Source organism: Drosophila kikkawai, chromosome 2R, assembly GCF_030179895.1.
Source record: "Drosophila kikkawai strain 14028-0561.14 chromosome 2R, DkikHiC1v2, whole genome shotgun sequence".
NCBI classification, from domain to species: domain Eukaryota; kingdom Metazoa; phylum Arthropoda; class Insecta; order Diptera; family Drosophilidae; genus Drosophila; species Drosophila kikkawai.
The window spans coordinates 26,432,040-26,455,557 of record NC_091729.1 but is presented as its reverse complement, the minus strand read 5'-3'; the positions used below and the strand labels follow the sequence as shown (position 1 = coordinate 26,455,557).

Here is a 23,518-nt window from a genome sequence, read left to right as displayed (position 1 = left end):
AATTTTATGACTTTGAGCTTTACAAAAATATGAAAAATAGTTTTCTCTTGTATTAAAAAATCGTAAATTAATTAAAAAACTAAAAAGAAAATAATATAAAATATAATTAAAGCAGTTACAACCTTCCAAAATAATTTTAACTTGAGTTATCTTTGATTTAAGCTTTTTTCTAACTTTCACAAAATTTCTTAGATTCAATTTGTTTTAATTTTGGTATAAAAAATATTCTAAAAAATTAACCAACTTATTTTCTATCTCCCCAAATATTTCACAGTCACCCCCACACTATTTTTTCTCAGTGTAAACCATCCGAATGCTGTTTTGAAAACTTGAAATGGGCGGCAGATAAAAATGTAGCGCAAAAACGCACAAGGCACGAGGAGGACAACATCAGGCACCGTCTAGGAACACCCTGGCACCCACTAATAACACCACCCCCTCCCTGCCACCCCTCCCACACCCCCTACTTATTCCCTGGTTCCTTGTTCGAACATGTTTAATGGCGTTATTTATGCGGGCTCTTTGCCGAAAAGAAGGGGGCCCAGAAATCGGTGTGGTGGGTGTGCCGGAGACCGTGTAATTTGTAGAAAAAAACGAGGGAGAGAGTAAAGGGAAATTATATGGCACTTGAACCTGAAAATTATTTACTGTTGGATACACAGGCAAACCAACAAAAAAATATATACAGAAGGATCTCCCCCGAGCTATTTGGGGGTGATAAAAAATTGCAACTATTTAATACGCGCCCTAGACATTTGCAGGGTTCCCTTTTTTTTGTAGATATACTTCTAATTCTGCTTCTGGTTTTTCTCCTCAAAAGTGTGAGAAGTTTTTTCATTACATTGTCTGGCCAAAGTTCATATTGTGAGGAGATGAGGAGTTGGAGTCTGGGGGGAGTTTTTGGTAGCCTGTCTAGGGCTCAAGTGGGGCCCTCGCGTGCCATTTAAATGAAGCTGTTTCGCTTGTTGTTGCTGTGCTTTTCCCAGTTTTTCTTTTATTTTTCCTCTTCCGAGTGGCAGTGGGTTCTAGAGGAGGGTTCCTTTTTTCTATTTTCGTTTGTCTGTGCTGTCTGGTATTTAATTTAAAATTGTTTTTTTTTACATACGTCTGCTTGCAGAAAAACTTTGGCATTCATAGTTGCCATGGCAATTGGGAGGGTTATCTTTTTTGTCTACTGCTTTTTTTATTTAAATTAAAATTGATATATGCATGCATAGTCATATGAGTGTGAAATAGGGAAACTAATTGATTTGTTATGTGTTTTTTTAACAGGAAAAGGAGTAAGCTCTAGTGGATATTTAGGAAAGGTGATTTCCATATTTTATTTATGGAATAATTCGAATAACTAGCAACTCAAATCTTATAAAAGTTGTCTCTATTTTAAAAGGAAAAACATTTTAAATTTCCTTCTTTTTTTATACCCCTCAAACTGCCTTAACAACCTTGGTTTCTATTTTTAGAGGGTATCCTTTAAGCTTTACCAAAAGCCTAAACAAACAAACTGAAGGCTTAACAAATGCAAATACAGACAGGAAATGGAAAAATAAAAATGGCAACAACAGAGAGGAAACCCCTGATGAACGACTAAGCCATGTGATAAACGCGACAATTTCGTGTCATAAACAAATTAATCGACAAATGCACAAAGCCAGAAAGAGAGGCAGAAATATAAAAACGAGAAAGACAGCCTAAAAGGGTAACATTGACCAAAAAGAGCGTACATCAAAATGGCCATAATAAATGATTAAATAAGCGTAATTATCACCTTTCCACTGAAGAAGGATCCGCCAGCAGGCAACATAAAAACAAATTTTATTACTTTAATTACTTTATTTACATTTCGCCAAATGGCTGACACGAAACGCCAAAGCAACGGAAGTCAACAAAAGGACAGGGCCCCGGAAGAGGAAACGAAAATTACTCCATGCGAGTGAGTGTGTGTGTGTGTTAACGTTAATGAGTGTGTGTGTGTGTATGTGTGTTGGTAGCGATTTGCGGCTGATGAGCAGCGACATGCAAAGCCACTAAAATGGCGGCAGCGGGGGAACTTGGCGAATGTAACGGCACATTAACGTAGTCATAATTTAATTAAGGCTCCACTGTACAGTGTACACGCAGGCATAAAGCCAGTCCTTTGTTTAGCCCTGGCTAATGACAGTTGGCCAAAAGGAAAGACAAAGCTAATATGCCCAGGGAGAGTTTGTCGTCACAAAGGAAATATCAAAGAACTCTTGGAGGAAGATAATTAAGCAAGGAAGTTTGTATATTAAATTAAAGTTTACTTATATCATGTTATATTTGTTAAGTAAACTAAGAATACTTTTATACAAGAAGGAATAATAAAAGAAAATGTATTTTTTAATATTTTCTATCCTTAATTTTCGCCCCTCTAAACCTCCCTGAAAGACACAGGAAAATTAGTTTTTTTTTTGCTAAATTATCTTCTCACAAGCATATGTAGCAAACGCGTTTTAAATGCTTTCCTAAAGACCATTAACCATTAGCCAAGACCACGACCACCCGGCGGTATAGATGTGTTGATGACCCAAAAACAGGTGGCTGCTCCACGGCTTTTGGTCTTTTGATGTTTTATTGATGATACTCCAGGGTAATTAGGGAATTCATACAAAAAGCCTGAGAGCTATGCAAAATGGTTATATAATCACTAGTTGGAGCTGGATTTATATTTGATGGTCTGCAGAAAAAAAAACTATTCCACAAGCAAATCAATTTTAATTTGTTAATTCGAACAGCAATTAAGATTTTTCGCTGATAACAATTAGCCAGAGAGACAGAGCATTATGTCCATCACCGCAGCCAATTTAAAATTAAATTTAATTAAATTAATTACGCTTTAATTGCGGCAATCAGCAGCTGCAGCAGCAGCAGCAGCAGTCGCTGAAAATGTTTTGATTTTATTATTGAAACATTTAGTGCCTAATTTCCTTTGATTGTCATCAAGTCACTCATTGATTCGGTTTACATTTTCCGGGCCAAACATTCAAATTAAACATTTTAATTGCAGATCATTGCGGGATTTTCCGCCAAAAACTTGACAAACAATTCGGGAATGTTTCATGAATATTTCATTTCCCTCAATTTTCGTTCTTTTGCCATTTAATTGTGCAGAATTTGCAATTAAAATTTATGAAATGATTATCGAATTTCGAATTCGGCAATTCCAGCTGTGCATAATTTATGAAAATTCCCCTACAGACCCGGACTAAGCCCGGCCCCTTTTTGCCTTTGTTTATGGCTCTCATTTGGCATTGTTTAAATGCATAAATATTTTTGGCCACATGCAACATGCAGAGCCCTTTTTCCGCTGATTTTCCCTCGCTGTTTGGCAACAAAATTTTCAATTAACAATTATTTGAGCAGTGGCTGGCTTTTTGGCAGCCGTTGAAGAAGGGGTACTCCTCGAGACTGATTTTGACATCAGCCAAATTGAAATGTAATTGTTTTTGTCTGTCGAAGCGGCGGGGGAGAGCCTGAACCCTCAGCCCCCTTTCAAGCGGGCGCCTCTGGCTTCAATGCTGTTAATGATGCAGCCACAAAATGCCGTTTGCATATGCTACCACTCCCAGGGGGCAGCGCAGCAGTCTCGTCGGAAAAGCTGGGGGAAATTTTCGGAAAAGGGAAAGGGGGAGGCGGGCGAAATCAGCAAAATGGTGGGGGCGGGGCAGGCGCCGCAACACAAAACAGACAACAGACATCAAAGGCGCATTTAAAAGTCCGAAACATATTTGAAAATGGCATTCCTATGAATGGGAAATGGGAAATGCATTCGATATTGATTGCGGGGTAAATATGCCTTTCTTTTTACACGTTTTTAGGGTTTTCCTATTATTTGTTTTGGCATTTAAGCGGAAAATTATGAATAAAGGTTTGTATTTGAATTAAACTTACGTTTCATTGAGGATTTGTAATGGAATTCAATCAATAAAAGTCCACAAAATGCTTACCTGTAAAGGAAAAAAATGAGAAAAAATAGTTTAACTTTTAATTTAATATTCAAGTTAAGTTTTTATATATTTTCAAGCAATTCAGGGGTCATACAGCTCACTTAAATATTCAAAATAATATAACACATTAGAAAGCTTAGTAGACTGCACCCAATTATTTTAAAATAAATTCCCTGACCGCTTTCACACCTTTTCTAAACCATTTTGAGCAGCTGTGGACTTCATGCTTTGCTACCATTTATTCGGAAGGACCTTTCTCCTTCCCGAAAAAAAGAAAACCCGGCACATGTCCTGTCATAAATCAACTGGGATGTGTGTTGTGTGTATCGTTGCCGCATAAGTGACCACACTTGATTCAACAAAAAGTGAACAAACACACCCCCTCTGAGTCCGCTAACATATAGTACCATATGTTCTGGCCACACCTCCTTGGGTCAAAGGTTACCCTTAGAATGAGCATATAGGGGCTAGACCAAAAATGCATTTAATTATCGCACCTAATTTCAATTAAAGTCCAGGCTAAGCCCAAGCAATTTGTAATAATTTTTCGGGTAGAAAAATGCTGCAAATAACTCAACTCCAGTCGTGGAGAATGTGGGCTTCCAGGTGAGTGAACATTATTAATTACCCTGAAAAACACACCCCCACACATAGGCGAACACACACACATATGCCCCCACCTCCCCTCTGCCTTTTTAAGTATTATTAATTGTCTTCCTTGTTTGTACTCAGCCGCAGGATATGACTCCTCTTTCATCTTTGTAACATTCTGTGATAAGAATCTAATTTCGGATTCATATACGCTCCGAATTTACCTTTTACAGCTGCTGCTATCTCTTGGGGAAATATGCAAATAACTGAGAGATAAGATTGCTCAATCCCCTCTATATTTATTGTAATTTCTCGCACCTCCAGCCTCTCCCAGCTCTGCCTTTCCTTTTGTAGCCAGAAACCTAACTCTGACACCGCCCAAAAAATATGACAGAATATGGCCTGAAGGGCGGAAAGGAAAGACTTGAACTTTCCAATCGGAAAATGGCCAGAGCAGAAAAAACATACACCAAAGACCAACGACAAAGTCGTGTCCAAAGCGGAAAAACCCCCTCAGGGCCACAATGGCAAAGGAATTACAGTGGAAAGCCAAAGAAAAACAAAGCAACAGGACAGAGAGACTGAATGAAGGAAAGAAAGGTTCAGGTTCGTCTTAAGGCCGAAAGCAATGTGACTGCGATTTACTGGTTCAATTAGCTTGGGGAGTATGATGCCTGGATATTTCCTTCTTTTTCTTGTATATTTTTTGTGGGTATTTCTGCCCCATAGCCTCAGGCTGGACCAAGGAGAGCTGGCTGGCTGCCTCTCATTGCACATAATTTGCAAAATTTATGCATGCACCGAATGGCGGTCAAGATTACTGGAAATCTTCAAGGCGATTGCTTGTCGCCTGCAGTCCATAACTTTGGGGTTTTATTCCGTCTACCGATGCTACCATAAATTTGTTCATCCAATGGTCACAATTAACTATCGCCGCCACGATCCGTGCCTGGTTGGTGGTGCTGTTGTGACATCTCCTAAGTGGACACGAATTTATGGGTTCTTTTTTTTCTCTGAATATTGGTGCATTTTAGCCTATAATTTATGCTTTGAGCTTTCCAATTACCCGCTGACGCATTCTCATTTAGATTGCTGAGTGGTGCAGGCCCTAATGTCTTTATTATGAATAAAAGATGAAGACTAGGGGATTTTATTTATAGGGGAACAGGAGGAAGAATCAGGTTTAAATCTGGGGTAAAGTGTTGACCTTCTTTTGTGCTTAATAAAGACATTTTCTACATTATTTATTGACCATTTTTTAGTAAGAAACTTGAACAATAAGAACTTGAGTTGGATTCTAAAATTTTAAAAGGTTTTAAAAGGTATTTAGAGTGTCGGTGACTTGAAGTCAGTTCTACAAATTATTTTTATATAAATTTTTCCAAAACTCTACCCTTTAATCTCTCTCAAAAAACACCTCTTTCCAATTTTAAAGTCATACCCTAACCAGAGATCCCTTAAACCTCTTTCTCCTCACCAATTGAAATGTTTAAGCCCCTCAAAAAGGATCTCAAAATTACAAGCAGATGACTAAATTAATCCCTGTGACACCTGGAACAACTGCCATGTCCATCTTCCAACCGAACTTAATTAGTTATGCAAAACAGTTGTGTTGGAACCGGACAGAGACCTGCCTTTACGATTTGTCACACGCAATAAATTATGCAATTTCGGATGCCAAAAAAAGCAAATAAAAGGAAAAACTGGAAGATAAAGATAAAGATAAAGTCGTTGCGTGCCATTGCTCAATCATCATCATCAGCCGGCAGCAGAGCAGCATCCTCATCCTCTCGAGATGGAAATGGGAATGGTATGATGATGGGAACTTTTATGCTCACTTTTGCATGGTAAATGCTTGCTTTCTGTCGCTCACTGTCTCTCTGTCTATATATATAAATAAGTAAAGTTGACTTTTTATGTTGATTATAATGCTGATGAACCTGGAATTAACATGTTGTTTGATGGACTGCAAACACGCACAATGCTAGCCTCTGTCTCTCTCTCTATAATAGTGTATATATTTATATTTATATATGGCAACTAAAGTCAACGCAAGTCAAGTCGAGAGGCTGTCTCCGTCTGTCTTTCTGTCTTTCTCTGAGTTGATAATCTGCCTGACACTTTGATGAAATGCCCGCCCGTCTCTTATTTATGCTGGCATTGATAAATCGTCACAAGTGACAAACAACAGAAGTTCTGACCCCCCGAAAGAGCGTCCCCAAACGATGTTATCAACCTCGGGGGCCTAGCCTCTTTTTCGACTTTCCGGGCCCGTTGTTGTTCAACTTGCTCTACATACTCGGACATTGATTAATTTCATAGTTAATTTGTCAGCATTAATCAGTATTAACTTAAATGGACATCAACACGTCCCTCTGGCTTAGAAGATGCCGTCTCTGCCGTGTCTTTTCTTCTTTCTCCTCAATTGTTTCTTGCCCTTTTCCTTCTTTTTTTTTGTTTTATTAATTAAATTTTACTTCTGGCCAAGATCAAGTTCTTTTCTTGGGATTATCTGGGGGAATGATGACATGGGGCATGTTCAACTCAATTAATTGGTGGAGATTTGAGTAGATAAACGAGTAATTAGCTGGGGTATACAGAACAGGAGGAGAAAGTACTTTGTAAGCTTATGATTCTCAATTGGTGCGAACAGTAAATGATACTCAATTTGTGAGGGAATAAAGTAAGCAAGAAGTTTACTTAGAATTTATAGTTTCAAGTTAATTAAAGGAGAACATAATTCCCTGAAAAAGCATGCATCACATTGCCATTTGGCAACCCTAAAACTAGGCTAGTTTTCGTGTTTCGCCCTTTACATTTCCCTTAATTAATTGTCAAAGATTTTGTCAAGATTGGCAACTAATTAGCCTGTCAGAAAAACACGTTAAACTTACAAATTTGAACATGTACTTCATTTTTTTGTCGGCTCAAAGTACAGTCACAACAAAGGCCCAAAAGCCGGCCCACCACTTGGCAACCCTGCTGCCGGCAGAGTTGCTCCATTTCGCGTGTTTGCGTGCGTATGTGTGCGTGACTCGTTAGACGCGGCACAAAATGTTTGCCAAAGCCCAACTTACACCCAGGCACACACACGCATCCGCAGCAGGAGACGGGCTTAAAGCACGTTTATGGGTTAAACAGAGCAGAGCAAACATTAGCGACGGCGGCAGAGTTTCCCAACTACACTTCAGGTGTGTGCCCTCGTCCCCCCCGCCCTTTAACCCTTTTTTTTTCGCTTCCTATTTCCCGCCATTTCCTCGCATTTCCCTACCGCTCACCTGGGTAAAAAGCGGATGCGGCGAACTAATGCAACGCGCGGCGAATTCAAGTGCCGAGCGTACATAACGGTAAACATGCTAAGCGGTTTTCCCGCCTCTGCCTCTCAAAGAGAGTTTTCTCGTAGGAAAAGCGAGGAAAAACAACTACAAGCCATCAGAAGGGCAGCAAAGTCAACGGTAAAAGTGTTTGCCCAAAAGCCCAAAAAAAAAGAAAGGAAAAACGAAAAAGAAAACGAAGCAAAGGAAGACGAAGTGGAAAAACACCAAGACCAAGACAAGGAGCCAAGCAGGATACTAATGCAAACACTCTTAAGGCACTGACAAAAACTAGTAGTAGTAGAAGATACTTGTAAGTAGAAGAAAATAAAATGTATATAAAATTATATACAAATTTTAAAAATGGAAATTATATTGTGTCAAATTTTATGGGTATTTTAAAATACCTCCAAAATGCAGGAGTCTAACGTATGAAATCGATATTGATTTTAACCGGTGGTTAACAAAAATAAAAATAAATATTACACTCCAATTAATAAGAATCTTATGGTACGCTTAACTCGCTTTATTCTCAGCTATTTAAATATAATAATAATATATTTAAATATAATATTTTATTTATTTAACAACTTAACCGGTGGTTACACAAATTACTACACCTTTCGATTAAAATAAACTCTAGGATTAAATACCCATAAAAATTTAATTTCCCTCAGTACATTAAGTTTGAGGCTCGTTTGTCGTGTCTGCCCAATTGTGGTTAACAAAACTGTCCCAACTCACTTGCTGTTTGGCCGGCTATGCTTTTCAGCTTTTCAGCGCCTTTTCCCCCTCGATTTTCCCCTCCATATACCTCAGCTTCAGCCTCTTCTTTTGCTTATGTCGCCCTGTCCAATTGACGGCTACTTGACATTTGGCGCTGCTCCCTGGGCTTTTGTTTCCCTTTACGGTTTTCTGCTGTTTGCACAACTCGAGAGACGACGAGGGGGGTTTCGGCCAAATGGAGTAGAGTAAACACTTCCTACTGAAAGTCTATGAACCCCACCGCCGCCGTTGCCGCTTCCTGCAGCCTGCAAAAATATTATTTTAGCGTGTGAAAAGTGTAAAGTGCTATAATGTCTGAAAAATATATATAACAGTTGCCCCCAGAGCCCACCCATATAGTAGTAGAGGGACTTGGACGTTCAACGACCGCAGCCACGCCCACTCTTCAACATTTCCCACCCACCCACCGGAGTGACGAGTTGACTTGACTTGTTAGCGAGTGAGCGAGTGAGTGAGTGAGTGGTGGAAATGTGTGAGTGAAAATGTTATTCCTCATTTTGTTTGATTTAAGCTGATCAAGTGTTGCACTTGCTTTTATGGCCAGCCTTTCTACATTTTCCTCATCTTGGTCTTCTATTGTTTACACTCGACTTGGCTAAGTGCAGGCAGCCAAGGAAGAGAGGGAATCAACTAGAACATAAAAACGGGAAATAATATTGAAAATGTTTGTAAAGAGGGTCCTGTCGAAGATATTAAAAGAATAACTTCAGACTGTTATCCCATACATACTCCCTTCCCATATATATTAAATCTCATTTTGTGTAAAAACATATTAATTACCACCAGACATAATCCAGATAATTCCTCCCACAGCGTGTGAATTTCCTTGTTTTTTAGGGCCCAGTTTGTGTAGGTTTTAACGATCAATTTCCGTTGCAGAACAAGCCAATAAAAAACAAGAGAAACCGTATAGGAAATTGGAGAATCGTGCATGGAGCGGCAGTCAAATGAAACCACTAAATATGGAACATTAAAAACCATAAATATTAAAACATAAAAATAGCCATAAAACCAGAACAGCAACAACTGCAGCAGCAGCAGCAGGGCAACCGCAGAAAGATGCATATTAAAATTACAATGAAAAACCGTTTTAAGGGGGGAAAATAATTTCCAACAAGCAGCGGGGGAAAAACAGCTGGAAATCAATGAAAATCCTAAACAAAGCAGCTTCCCTACAGAAAAAAAAGGGAACAAGAAAATGCCACCCAACGTCACACACACGCACAATTAGTCGGAAAATTCGGGGCAAGGGAAACGGAACGGAACACCGAAAAGGTGTTTGGGAAAAATCAATTTCCAATGGTTTATCGAAAATGCATTTCCATTTACAAGAACTTTTTCACTCCCTCCTGTCCGCGGCAGTGTATTAAAATCAATGAATAAATAAACAAAAAGCCAGGGCATCTCTGGTGTCTACCTCTCCCTCACTTTCCTTATCCCGCGGAGTCTTTTGTCTCTGGTAATATGGTGGAAACTCTCCGGCGGGGGATCCTCTGGCCCCCGGATTGATTTATATTTGTTTTCTGGGCCGCGCCGCATTGTGTTATAGCCCCAGCTATAAAAGCTTTGGCGGCACACGTCTCTAGCTGGGCGTATTTTTTGTCCGCCCGTCCGCCGACCTCTTGTCCGGTTTTCTGTGGGACTTTACAGTTTTTCCCTCTTTACTACAGATATCTGCATCTTTTTGTGGGGTTTTTGGGGAGTTTTTTCCCGATTTTTCTGGGTTTTATGGTCTTAAATTGGGTCTTGTCCATTAATTTTGTACAAGGTTGTTCTTTAAAGGGGAGAGGATGGGTTAAAGGTTGATTACTTTTGTCTTTAAGTAAAATAAAAATAATAATAATAATGTTTAATAATATTTAAAATATATTTTTTCCATTTTCTATTAATTGCTAGCTTCACTATATTTTGTTTTGCCTCTTAAGATCAGTTAGTTATCAGTTTTAGATTATTTTTCCAAGCAAACCACTTTCCCTTTAGCCAAAGCCACCGAACTATTTGATTGCTTAATTAGCAACCATTTTTCGGGGTCGCCATAAACGAGGACAATTGAAAATGTCAACAGTTGTCCCTTTCGGTTTGTGCATAATTACAAACTCCCTTCCAGCGACAATGCGATACAAATGTTAATGCCCGGGGTCAGCTGAGTGGGTTTTCCCTACAAAACACAAACGGATCGTACAATATGAGGGCCATGTCTCTGTGCGTCATGTTTGTCACTCTATAAATGTGTTAATTAGTCACAGCCCGCAAAAACTGCATCGGCAGCCCTCTGGCAAATGTCAAAAATCGAAATTATGAAATGAAATGACATTTTCCCCCACTCAGACCGACTTCAATGTTTTAATTAAGTTTGGGATTGTATACAGATGTATTTAATGTATGTTTTTGGGCAGCAAATTGCAATGGGAAATTTTATATTTATTTCCGGATTTTATGAAAAGATTCTTTTTGTTGATAATAAATATTTAATTGATTTCGAGTTTCGTCATATGACATTAACCAAAGACTTTGATTGATGGTTTGTTATGAAGGCTAGGGGTAAATGTTGTATTTACAAAATGAAAGTGTAGGCTTGGGAACTATCAATCAGTTGGTAATTAATATTTATAGAGATTTTGTTATTTAACTTACAAGTTCTTGGGTAGATATATTTCTAAATGTCCCAGAGACTCACCTAAAAGAAAAAATTAAATAAATTAGTTGAGAATTTCATAAATATGTATATTTTAAATTAGTTGAACATTGCTTAAGAAATATATTTAAAAAGTAGAACACCCCTCAAAAATTAATTAATCATAGTCCCATTTTCTCCCTCCACAGTTTTCCCTTTCCTAAAAAAAGTCTAAAAAACTTCAAAAAGCCAAACAAACAAATAATTAATAACTTAAATGACAGGAGGCCAAAAAATGAGCAGACAAAATTCCGCCGCCACGCCTCTTTAAGTATAAACAATTTCGAAATTCTAGCCACCCACAGAAACCCCACCCACCTCCTCCTCTTTGGCTAAGAGCACTTGTCATTGAAAACATTTGTAAAAATTCCCAGGAGTCTTAAAAAAAAAAGGCGGGGATATAGCAAAAGATGAGCCGCTAGAAGGAGATACATATTTATCCAGAAGATATAGAATGTCTGGGACAAGAAGCAGAGCGGTCAGCAGGGGGCATCCCTCATCTTCGTACTCATACATGCATAAACAAATAAAAACCCATTAAGGAAAGCCAACAACAACTACCGCATTGATGTGTGCTGTGATTAACCGGGGGGCGGGGGAGAAAGGGAGTCTGGAGAGAGAGAGAGCGGGAGAGTGATGGAGTGCAAGAAAGTAGCGGCAAGCAATTAACAACTACAACGACAAACAAAAGGAGTGGGGGAGAGAGAGAGCGAATGCTACTGCTAAAGCAGAGAGAGAAATTAATGGGATAGTGGTATAAAAATGTAAAATAATGTAATGATTTTATTAATAAGATTTAATAATTGCTAGTGAAAATATAGAAAAAATAGTAAAATACTACTTTTATTTATTATATTTCTTATATATATTTTAAATGTATTTCGATGTTTATATATTTTAATAGTTAGTTTAAACTTTATTTTACATTGATTTATGTTTTAGGATTTTCAATAAATACTTGTTGCAAGATTATTTTTCCCAGTGCACCAATGTGTGCGGGCATTCAAAAAGCAATAACAACAGATACAGAGATAAGAACAGCAGGCCTAAAGGGAACACCCGACTGTGTGCAAGAGTAAGAAGATAAATATATAGGGGAGAAGTGCATTTAGATAAGCAAAGCAAAAACTCAGCTGGGAACCAAACAAAAATAAACAAATAAAAACAAAAAAAACCACTGAAGTTTGGATACCCTAGGAAAATGACATCGAATAGGAAGGAAATCGATCGTAACTAAGCCAAAAATACACTAATTTAAATTCGGAGATCAAGAATATATATGATTTTTAGGGGCAAAAATGACTCCCTTACAAACTGCTGACTAAAATGATTATACCCTTCCAGGGTATTATAAAAGGTTCCAGCTGTGTTTGCTCTATGAAACAGAAGCGGCTCATCCAAAAATAGCCTCAAATCTCCAACCCCTCCCTCTTTCTCTGAATGCAAAGTGCAGAGATAATAATTCGTGTGAAATCTTTTCTTTATTTACTTGCACAATACCAGAAGAAGAAGTGGTAATGTAGGGGAAAAGTGCAAATAACAAATAAAAGTGTAATGAGTGAATTACTCTTTTCTTTTGAGGATGGAAAAGACCACAAGAGAGACAATTATTTATACTATATTAATTTCCCATACGTATTGTAGCTGTTTAATAATTTTAAAAATATTTTGTATCTTCTTCAATTTATTTAATTTAGAAATACTGTTCTCCCTTCCCTTGAAAATTGCCTCCAAGAATTTAATTAAAATGAATTCACGAAGAGCCTGACTGCTACTCCAGAAGAAATCAAAGTTGCGGGCTGGCCTACAATGGGCAAAATAAATGAAAATGGCAAGCAAAAAGTGCCGAGCAGTCTGAGGGTCTGTGTCAAGGCAAACGGGCAAAACAAAAAAAGCAGACAGACTTCATCAAAGAATTTGAAGTGGGAAATACTTGGGAGTGGGTTGAAAATACTCATATGTGGGCAGATATGTTCTTGTCAAGCTGATGGATCAGGGGCGCGGTTCAAAGGCCCAGAGAGTGGGTCCAGGTCTGAGTGCTCGGGGATCCCCTTTTGCGGAATCCGTTACTAATCACACGACTTACATTTGTTTTGCCCGCTTCCGTCCGACTCCCTCCTACAATTTCCTTTCCTCCGGTTCAGGGTTGATGCATTCGCAGAATCTCAGCCTGTCACATGCTCGTAAAATCAACAAAATGCAGGCGACTGTTGTGACACTTGCCATGACAACCAGCCCAAACAGCGGCAACAACACTCGGCTGTTGCAGTTAGCAAAATGTTTAATGAGTGACAGAGAGACAGACAAGCACTGAGAGAAATTTGGGGGCAAAGAATAAATAATTTTCTTTTAATGTTAACATATTTTGGGAATTTTTAAAGGGCATTTATGATCATTATTGCTATACTTTAAAGTCTAAGGTTGTTTTCATCATATTCTCATTTAACTTTAGAATTTCCAACTTTTCAGCTTAAATGTTTTAATTGAGAACTAATGAAGGACCTGCTAAAACACCTGCTAGGAAATATTTCCAGTGCATTAATAGAAAAGGACAAAGCGTAGAAATTTGCATCTGCGGTAGGTTTCGGCTTAAGAACTGACTGGCCAAAAAGGGGAGGTAATGGTAGAGGAGGCCTTGATCCACCCCTGGAGGGCGAGGACAGTAGCGGAGTGGGGGGGGAGGAATGGGGACCAAGCCAAGGCCCACCCACTAGAAAATGCGTCGCTCGCTTTCTGCATTCTGTGTCAGCTGTCAAAGCCCAAAAACTGAAGTTGCCTTTTGTAATTTTTGTTGTTGTTTTTTTTTTATATATGTATGCATGGACATGGCTGGAGGGGGTGTGATAAGGGGGTGTGGGGGCGTGATGCTGCCGTCGGGCAAAGTGTCCATTATGTTGATTTGAAAAATAAAAGCAACGGATGCGATGGCTCACACAAAGATGAAGGGCGGACACGCCAAGAGACACGGGGTGTTTCTAGGGGGGATTTCCTAGGGTTCGGGGGGAACGGGACGCTTAGTGGACGTGGACTGATGGCTGGTGTTTTGAAATTTAGTTGATTGAAAGACAGTTATGTATGTGCTTGGCGACACTTTTTGTAGAGAGATTGGCCAAGGAGCTTGCTAAAAGCTAAGAATTAAAGATATCCAACAAAAAGAAAGGCATTTTAGCCTTCTAAAATATCATAAAATGGTAGAGCTGATTATTGCTAAATTTAAATACTTAAAATACAATCCAACAACAAATATTTAAAATATTGTAACGCTGCCCTAGAAATCACTTCCAATCTGACATGAAAACGATATACTTAAAGAACCTAATACCATCTCCACACTATTGCTTTTTGTGTCCAAAAATGTCCAAGCAAAAACTCCACGAAATTCCAAAGCAGACTGCCAAGTCACCCGTCGACCGCCAGGAGCGTTTGAATCTGGACCAGGTTATTGGCAGACTGAAAGCATTACCGTCCCTGGACAACTGCTCGTCGGTGTCCGTTCGGGACATCGAAAATGTGTGTGCCCAGGCGCGGGTGGTGCTTCTGAGTCAGCCGACGCTCCTGGAAATCCTGCCCCCCATCAACCTGCTGGGCGACATCCACGGACAGTACGAGGATCTGCTGTGTTACTTCAAGCTGAATGGCTATCCGCCAGATACCAACTACTTGCTCCTGGGAGACTACGTGGACCGGGGCAAGCACTCCATTAAGACCCTGACTCTCCTGTTGGCCCTGAAGGCCAGGCATCCGAATAATATCTTTTTGCTGCGCGGCAATCACGAATGCTCCAGCCTGAATCACTTCTATGGCTTCTACGACGAGTGCAAGCGGCGCTTTACGATCAAGCTGTGGCGCACCTTTGTCGACTGCTACAACTGCCTGCCTCTGGCGGCGATCATCGAGAACAATATCTTCTGTTGCCACGGCGGCCTGAGCCCCACTCTGTTTAGCCTCGACCAGATCCGGAAGATCGAGCGACCCCTGGAGATACCCGAGTCCGGTTTGGTGTGCGACATCCTCTGGGCCGATCCCGACAAGCGGACGATCGGCTGGGGGCCCAACGCGCGGGGCGTGAGCTACACCTTCGGCTCGGACGTGGTCAGTGGCTTCCTGCACCGCTTCGGGTTTAGCCTCATCTGTCGGGGCCATCAGTGCGTCGAGGATGGCTACGAGTTCTTCTCGAAGAGAGGCCTAATAACCATCTTCTCGGCGCCCAACTATTGCGGGGAGTTTGAAAATTCAGGGGCCATGATGAAAGTCGACAAGGATTTGCTCTGCACTTTTCAAGTTCTGAGGCGGGGCTCTTGCAGGACTTCAAAAGGGTTCAGGACAGCTTAATTTTTTAAATAAAAGTATATTTTATGTTTCTGTTTTGTTACGAAAAAACTCTTTTAAAACTTCTCTATCAAAAAAGCAATGCATAATTAATAATTAATTCATTAAGCAACCAAATTAAGTCGTGTAAATAGTGGCATTGCCATTATATAATTAACTGGCACAATTACCAAACAATTAATCGGAAAAAAACCGCACTGCAATCTCATCAACAATGGCAATCTAGAATAAAAAGCCTTTGCTTTTTCGTACCGCAAAAAGTAATATATATTAATTTGATAAATTACAATCATTAATTTCCATCTAGTAAAGTCATAAAGGCAATTAAATTATGGCCAAGTTGGCAAAGAAAATTTGTACAAATGTTAATGACTGTCACTGGGCCCTCAACAAAAGTGAAAAGCAGCTAAAATAATTACTAAAATGCATTACGACACGCAAACGCACACAACAGCACATACATAGATGTTAATGCAAATTGGCGGGGGGCAAAAAAAAAAAAAGAAATACATATAGTATATATCTCTATGAAAGAGAAAAAGAAGTGAAATTAAATGACACTGCAATTTGCAATGGGAATAAATTAATGGCAATCCATTTCGGTAAATTGGAATGATGCCGAGTGGCCATTAATGCAAATTTATAGGGTAATGAAAGGGCAGCCAAGGGGCGGGGATTATGTGACACATAGATAAGGTTACGGACCTTGAAACTTGATTAATTTAATACGAGAAAAACTAGTAGGAAATACGAGGGACATAAATTTAAAAATATTTCTATAAAATAAAAATAAACCCCAAAATTCCCCATTTCATTGCATAAAATTAAACTAATCCTTTCTTTTCAAGACTAAATTGAATTTCCTCCTCCTGATGATGACTCAGACAGATCTTCAAAACACGGCAAGGACACCAAGGCTCCACAAGGAGATGCACAGACTTTGGTTGTTGTTGACTAATGACAACACAAGCATATCAGTGTCGCAACAGCCAAGGAAAACAAAAGACACATGTGTGTGTGTGTGAGGGGGTGGAAGCAGCATTAACCCCACAATGCAGCAGCAGCATGTCCGAAGAAAAAGTCGAGATGCAAAGATACAGATGCGAAGACAGGGACAGGCGTAAGCCGAAATATCCACAAAACTAATCCCAGTCAGAGAGGGAGACTATGACGACGACGATGACGACCTCTCTCTTGGACAGAAGGCAGCTGCCAGGATTTACATATTAAGCCATTTTTAATTTACGACTTGCCAAAAAGAGCTGCCAGCAGGACGAAAGACTTTCACCCATTTTCCCCGACGCCGTCGCTCGCCTGACTAAACAGCAGATAACAAAGGCAGAAGAGAGAAAGCTGAGAGAGAACGGAGTACGGCGAACACAGATGGATGATAAAGGAGCCAAAGGGATAACGACGACCATGAACGGGACCCCGTATTCTTACGCAAAAGCCACATAACGGCCATGGAGCACCATCCCACCCACCCATCACACCCACTGGCAGCTACCGAGCGAGTGAGCAACAATGACAGTAATAAAATAAAAGTAAATCCATGCTTTGGTTTTTTTTCTCGCCTCCTTTGGCTCCTTTTGCTCCTTTCCTTTGCCAGCCGGCATCTGTCAAAGTTTGACATTGACGTACAAGTCCCGGAAGCTGGGAGTCGAGACGCAACTTGCTTAGAGGTTTAGAGATGTTTTCCATGTCAGCGTAGGAAAGAGTAGTGCCCTCCTTTTAAAAGGAAAATTTGATGTGAGGTGAGAGAAAGTAGAGCTGAGTAATAGAAAGTACCTTGGTTCTGTTAGGTTAAGGATTATAAAATATATAAAGTAGCCTTATATGTCCTTGATTTCTTGTTAAAAAGAACAACATAAATCTTAAATATTATATCAAGAGTTTCTTCCAATTATTTACTATATTTCATTAGTAGTTTTAGTCCTGGCAAATAAGTAATACTTTCATTTCAAAAATCCTTATAAAGGCTATCATTCTTAATACCCCAAAAAAATATATAAAACTCTGATTGGACTTCTAATCCCCATTTCCTAAGGGTCTCTTTTTCCCTCAAGAAAATAATCCCAACAGGAAAAGGCAATAATAAACATGGCAAGGGATATTTTCCCCTTAGGGCTATTCCATTTTCATAGACCTCCCAGCATATCTGCTGCAACTCTCCTTGGCTGAGACTTGGGCTGAAAAGTCAGCAACTTTTCCAGTTTACGGGTAGTGACAACAGGTGCAGATGGCCAAAGGAAAAAAGGGGAAGAACCATCAATCACATGGAGCTTCTAGAAGCCAAAACCAACTAAACCATATGCCAAGCGGCGGTTACAGTAGACCCTCGAAAAAGCCACCCTTTCTCCCTTAATCCCCCCCTCTTCTGGGGCGTCAAATGTGACGCTTGCAAAAAAAAAAAAAGAGAAAGAAAAGAAAGAAACTTCAACCTCCCACCCCCAAAATCCAAAAAAAAAAAAAGAAAGCCTCTAACAAGCGGAAGGAAATGTTGGGCTGCCTGATGCCTGCTGATGATGATGATGATGACAATGTTCTTGGCTCTTTGGTTCTTTAAAGTTTTCACAGGAGGAAAACCAGTGAAAAGTCAATGTCTGTTGCGGTTTTGTCACTCAAAACACACACCCAGAAAACCGCTTTGTTTGCCCGGCGGAGAAAGTGAAAGGAAAAAGGAAATCCCTATCCCGCTATTCAGTATCATCCCCCCTCCCTTCTATTGTATCTTTGGGTGTGAAAAGATTTTCAGTTGATTTGACTCTGCTCAATGAACGAATTTTCCTTCATTTTTGAACGCTTGGCTTTATAAAGTTTTCTTACTCGAATCACATTTTACTGGCTTGTTATCCCTCGGAAAGTTCACTCACCTGCAAAAAAAGGGAAACAAGATAACGAGTTTAGTAGGGGAAAATATTTATGTTTGCTAATTAAAAGATTACAAAGGCGATGTTGTTACCCTTTTCAGATTCGCCAACTAGCCAACTGGCATTTTAATTAAGACCCACAACAAAATCAACCGAAAAAAACGAACTCAAAGTAGCAACTCTATTAAAAATATGCCCCGGCGAATGATTTATAACATTTCTGGTTTCCGTTTCGGTGAGAAGGCACAAAAAATAAAATGTGGGAAATTATAATGGTAGGACATGGCATTAGCTTGGTCACCTTTTGGGTGCCTCTCTTCTCCTTTTTTGAAGGAATAAAAAACATTTTCTGACAGGATAAGCGGGCGCCTTTGGCAGGCCGTGAAAAATGATGACTTGCCAATTGGCTTTGGTCGCTTTTTTTGGGGTTAAAAGGAGGGATATGATCGGAAAAAAGGTTAGACAGATGATGATGATTTGTCTTATATTGATAAAACATCGAAGGGGAAAAATAGTAGGAAAATATGCAGGTAAGGGGAAGTTCTCTTAGAGTAATTGGTTTGTTTAAAATTAAAGTCAAGCTAATAAAAACTAAAAAAAAAATTTGTAAGCTCACTGAACAAACATTTAATCAAGTTCACCACTTCAAATTACTTTCAATTAATTTTCTCACAACAAAAAACCCTAATTCAGTTATCAAAATATAAGAAAAATTGAAGCTCAAGCCACTTTCACCACCAAGATAACCCCATAAAAGTAAAAAAAAAGCATGATTAATCAGCAAAAAATAAAAATGTTCAAGGAAAATGTGGAAAACCACAGAAAAAATAAGATATTGTAACGAGCGAAAGAACAAACAAAGTTGCAGTTATGGCTCAATAAGCCAACAAAGCCGAGGGAACCTCAGGGAACCCCCGCCATCATCAGCCAGTGGATGATAAAGCATTTTTCCTCCTTTTTCCGACGCTCTTTTTCCTTTATTTTTCAACGAAAAGCCGCTGCCAACAACAATGGACTTGCATGATGAGCAACGAATAAAAAAAAAAAAAAATACTAACCACAATGAAAATTGAAAAACATTTATTAGAAGAGCAAAAAGTGCACTTCAAGAAAACTGGGTTCTGAAGGAGAATAAAATAAATATTCTATTTATTTAAAATAAATCTGTAGGGACTTCAAATCAACTAAATTAAGATGAAAATGTATATTACACGAAATTTCTTAGGGGTAAATGATCCTTAAATATTATGTTGCATACTTTTTGACGTCTTTTTAAATGTTTAGAAATCTTAGAACAATCAATAACAATTCTTAAATTGTTTTAAAAATATTTAAAAGTTAATTATTATTAAAAGAATTTAATTTTATACTTTAAGAAACATTTTCTGTAGATTTCAAATATGTAAAACTCTTATTACTCCAAATTGTTTCCTTGTAAAATAAATATGATATTATCTTAAAAATCATCTGCTTTCTTCAAGTGTAAGACACATAACGACAGGCTGAGGTGCACACGCACATGCTAATGAAAATGAGGAGTCTGGGCCGCAAGTCTGAGGGTTAAGGCTCTTGGCGAGGGGTTAAGGATGGCCGCGGGGGTTAAGCAAAGGCAGCTACTGTGTCGCCATCAGTGCGAGGCCTTTATTTATGAGGGTTAATAATCGAACGCGATTGCCTGGACAAGATAAACTTCCCGGGGACTATTGCCAATCCCTCTCTATGCCTGTCTCTTTCCCTGTGTGCGTTATCTTGACTCAGCAGAAATCATTCTGTCTCTCTCTGTGTTGCCACTTTATGCGGGCGCATCATCATGCAACTCGTGCCCCCTCTCTTTCTTCTGGGTATACCCATTTCTATCGCTGAGAGATTTTTTTGTTGTATTATTCTTCGCGCAAAATGATTGAAATAATTTATTGATTATTAAAATATTCACCCGAAACTCATCTATTTTCGGTTAGATATATATTTCTTCGAGTGAGCGTGGGTGTCAAATTAATGAATTATAGGAAGATAATCAATCATGAATGCGCTTTTGTGTTGCCACGAATAAAAGGAAAGATCACCCACGATGTGTTTGAGTTTCTTTTTTATTATTTTTTTTTTTTTTTTTTTTTTTTTAAAAGATTTATGTGCGAAAAATGTTGAAAGAGATACAGGTTAAGGGAAGCTCAAAAGGTGGGTTTATTATAATGATAATGGCTTTTTAAAGGAGAGTTTTGGAATGCCAAAAAAGGGTGGGGTATGTCTTGAAATGATTTATAAGCCTTAAGTGGGGCATATTTAATTGTTTTAAATTTATTAAATAAAATTTAAAGAATGAAGAAACATAAAAGTAAATTAAACTGCTAGAGCTTTTATTAAATCCCTTTAAATAATTTATAATATTATTATTTACTAGAATTTTTATCAAAAATTCCCTCATATCAATTGGTGTCATTAGTGACATTCACTTGGCTTATTTTTCTTTGACAACTTTCAAGTTCCAGCTGCTGGCAAAGAAAGAAATTAAATCCGGAAAAGCCAACGGCAGCTGCTGTTCAATTACAAAAGAATTAACCGCCGCCAGACTTTGGCATTGGCTTTATTCCCTCTCAAGCTTTTGTCAATCGCAATAAAAATAATCAACATGCATTTGCCTTTTCCCTGGCTTTGGTTTTTTGTCTGGAAATTTTCAGGCAGAGTTGGGAGTTGGAGTTGAAGTTGAAGTTGCTGTTAAAGTTGCAGTTTGCAATTTACGACCCGCATGGCCGAGGCAAGAAACTGCAACTGCATTTCGTTTGCCATTAACATAATAATGCTGCGGCTCCGTTTATTTGCATTGCACAATTTGAGGCCAAAGTAAATAATCAACTCGCACTAATCTGCAGCCAAACTGCATTTAGCAAAATGTATTTCCAGACGTCCCTCCTCCTGCCTCTGTCTGAGCCATTTGGTCAGTTCATTTTGCGGTCGAGGCAAAAACGAGAAAAAAACTGCAGAAAAAGGCAGCTGAAAAAGATATAAAACGAGGAAATAACCGAGGAGAGAATGGGCAGAGACCGGGCTTTATCATAATTTAACGCAGTTTTCTATTTGGATTCGGTTTCGAGTTTGGTTTCTGCCTCGGTCTCCACTTAGTCTTCAGTAGCCAAACACCGAAGGAGAGATCCTGAGACACCCCAGACCTCTGAGGAGACGTGAGTGGTATGCAAATTGTGTAATCTTAGTGGGCAGATGGATTCGAATGGGCCAAATGCTCTCGGTTTCTGATTACTCAGAAATTATATCGTATAAAGGAGTAGTTAAATTTGATGAAAGGTTTTCAGTTGGTATTTCTTGGATCGATAAGGAAGCATATCAGATAAAGGGTATATATCATGCTGATTGATAGAGGATTGGAAATGGCTCTTCGTAGAAGGGCTTCTTGATTTATGGAGAGTTAAAGGTGTAAAGGAAGTACTAATTTTTAATATGGTATGAAAAATAAAGTAAAGAATAAATAGGATAAATTGAAAAGGGAAATGCTATTCGGAGAATTTAAAGAGTTATTAAAGTATAATCAATAAAAAGGTACCTGAACCATAGTAGAGAATGTATTTCTTCTAGAAAATGTATCTCTTTTCATATGAAAAATTTATTATAATTTACAAGGAGTAGTTACTAAGCAAACTTTTGAATTCTTTCTGAATTTTATAAAACTCTTTCCTGATTCTTTTCTATCTCCACCATCTCCTCGTACATTTACTTGTTTATTACCTCATCTTTATCCACTTCCATCTACCTTTACCTGGCCTTGAAAGCTAATACCAACTCCCATGTTTATTCCCAACCACGCATATTGACATCAAAAATTCAAAACTTAAATGCCTCAGAAAATCTCATCTGTACAATCTTTAGGACCATAACTCAATCACTCAAAACAGGTGTGCATGTGTGTGTGTGTGTTAGAGGGAAAATGTCAGCAACCTTGCCAGGGCCCAGCACTTATGGTTTATCAGATATTTTTTGGGGGAATCTGAAACCCAATACAATGCTCCATCCAACTCAATTATGCAAATTACAGAGACTGAAAACAAATTTGTTTGCCTGTCGTCATCTTTTCTTTGGGGCCCCCGATGTTTAATGATTTCATATTGGTCAACTCTGGCCATAACTCCGAGTGGTGGTGTGCTGGACCACATGTCATGCGATGCTTTATCTACAAGATATAAATTAGTCAGGCGACAGGTGTAGGCATCTGTGAGATTGTTGGGCAACAACGGGGAAGGAAAACTGACGGCGTCTCACAGCATTTTCCCAGCACGAGTAGAATGCGATGAAATTTGTTTAGCTTTTAATGACCAGAACAGACAGACGACGACGATGATGATGATGATGGTGATGATGATCTGCCTTGTGTGCTTTCCCGATAAGTCACGTCTCTGTCACACAGATTGTGGGCTGCAGATACATTAATGCATCTCTCAGATCCTCTGCGTTGCCTGGGCCAATTAAATGGCGACTTTAACTTATTTAAAACTATTATCCGGAACGCAGTCGAACTCAAAGCGAAACCGCACGGCACCGCACCGAACATGCCCATAATCAGTTCAAAACAAATCAACTTTCCCAAATAAACGAGCGGCAAACGAAACCGCCGAAACCGACGGTTCGCAACCACCGAAATCCAACCACTTGACTAGGCAAAATGTGCACCACAAATGCAGCTGAAAAGCGAGGAAAATCCGGGTGGAAACTGGCCAGGGGGAGGAGGCGTTGCAAGTGTGTAATGTGGTGGAATTATTCACATCACAAACGGACTTCTCTCATTCAAATAGTTTTTTAGTTTTTTACTTTTCGGACTGGGTGCGGCTCGCTCTAATGGCCGGCGGCCAAGCAGATAGTTGCAAGTGAGATAACAAATAAAATGCAAACAACTGAAAATAATACAAATGGAGGGAATAAAAAACTGAAACTTTGCTCATTTTTAACATTAGGATTAAAGGCAAGGCCAGGCATGGCCACAAGGCG

The 23,518-nt window shown here is 39.1% G+C and overlaps 2 protein-coding genes across 2 annotated transcripts in view; one reads left to right on the top strand and one right to left on the bottom strand.

Moving 5' to 3' along the window:
* Nucleotides 1–23,518, bottom strand: part of Fili (Fish-lips) — an 82,263-nt gene that overhangs the window by 55,163 nt on the left and 3,582 nt on the right. The window lies entirely within an intron of this gene.
* PpN58A (Protein phosphatase N at 58A) lies at nucleotides 14,614–15,694 on the top strand. Its single transcript, XM_017163434.3, has one exon. It carries the CDS (start codon nucleotides 14,622–14,624, stop codon nucleotides 15,660–15,662), a length of 1,041 nt encoding a protein of 346 aa, XP_017018923.2. The 5' UTR covers nucleotides 14,614–14,621; the 3' UTR covers nucleotides 15,663–15,694.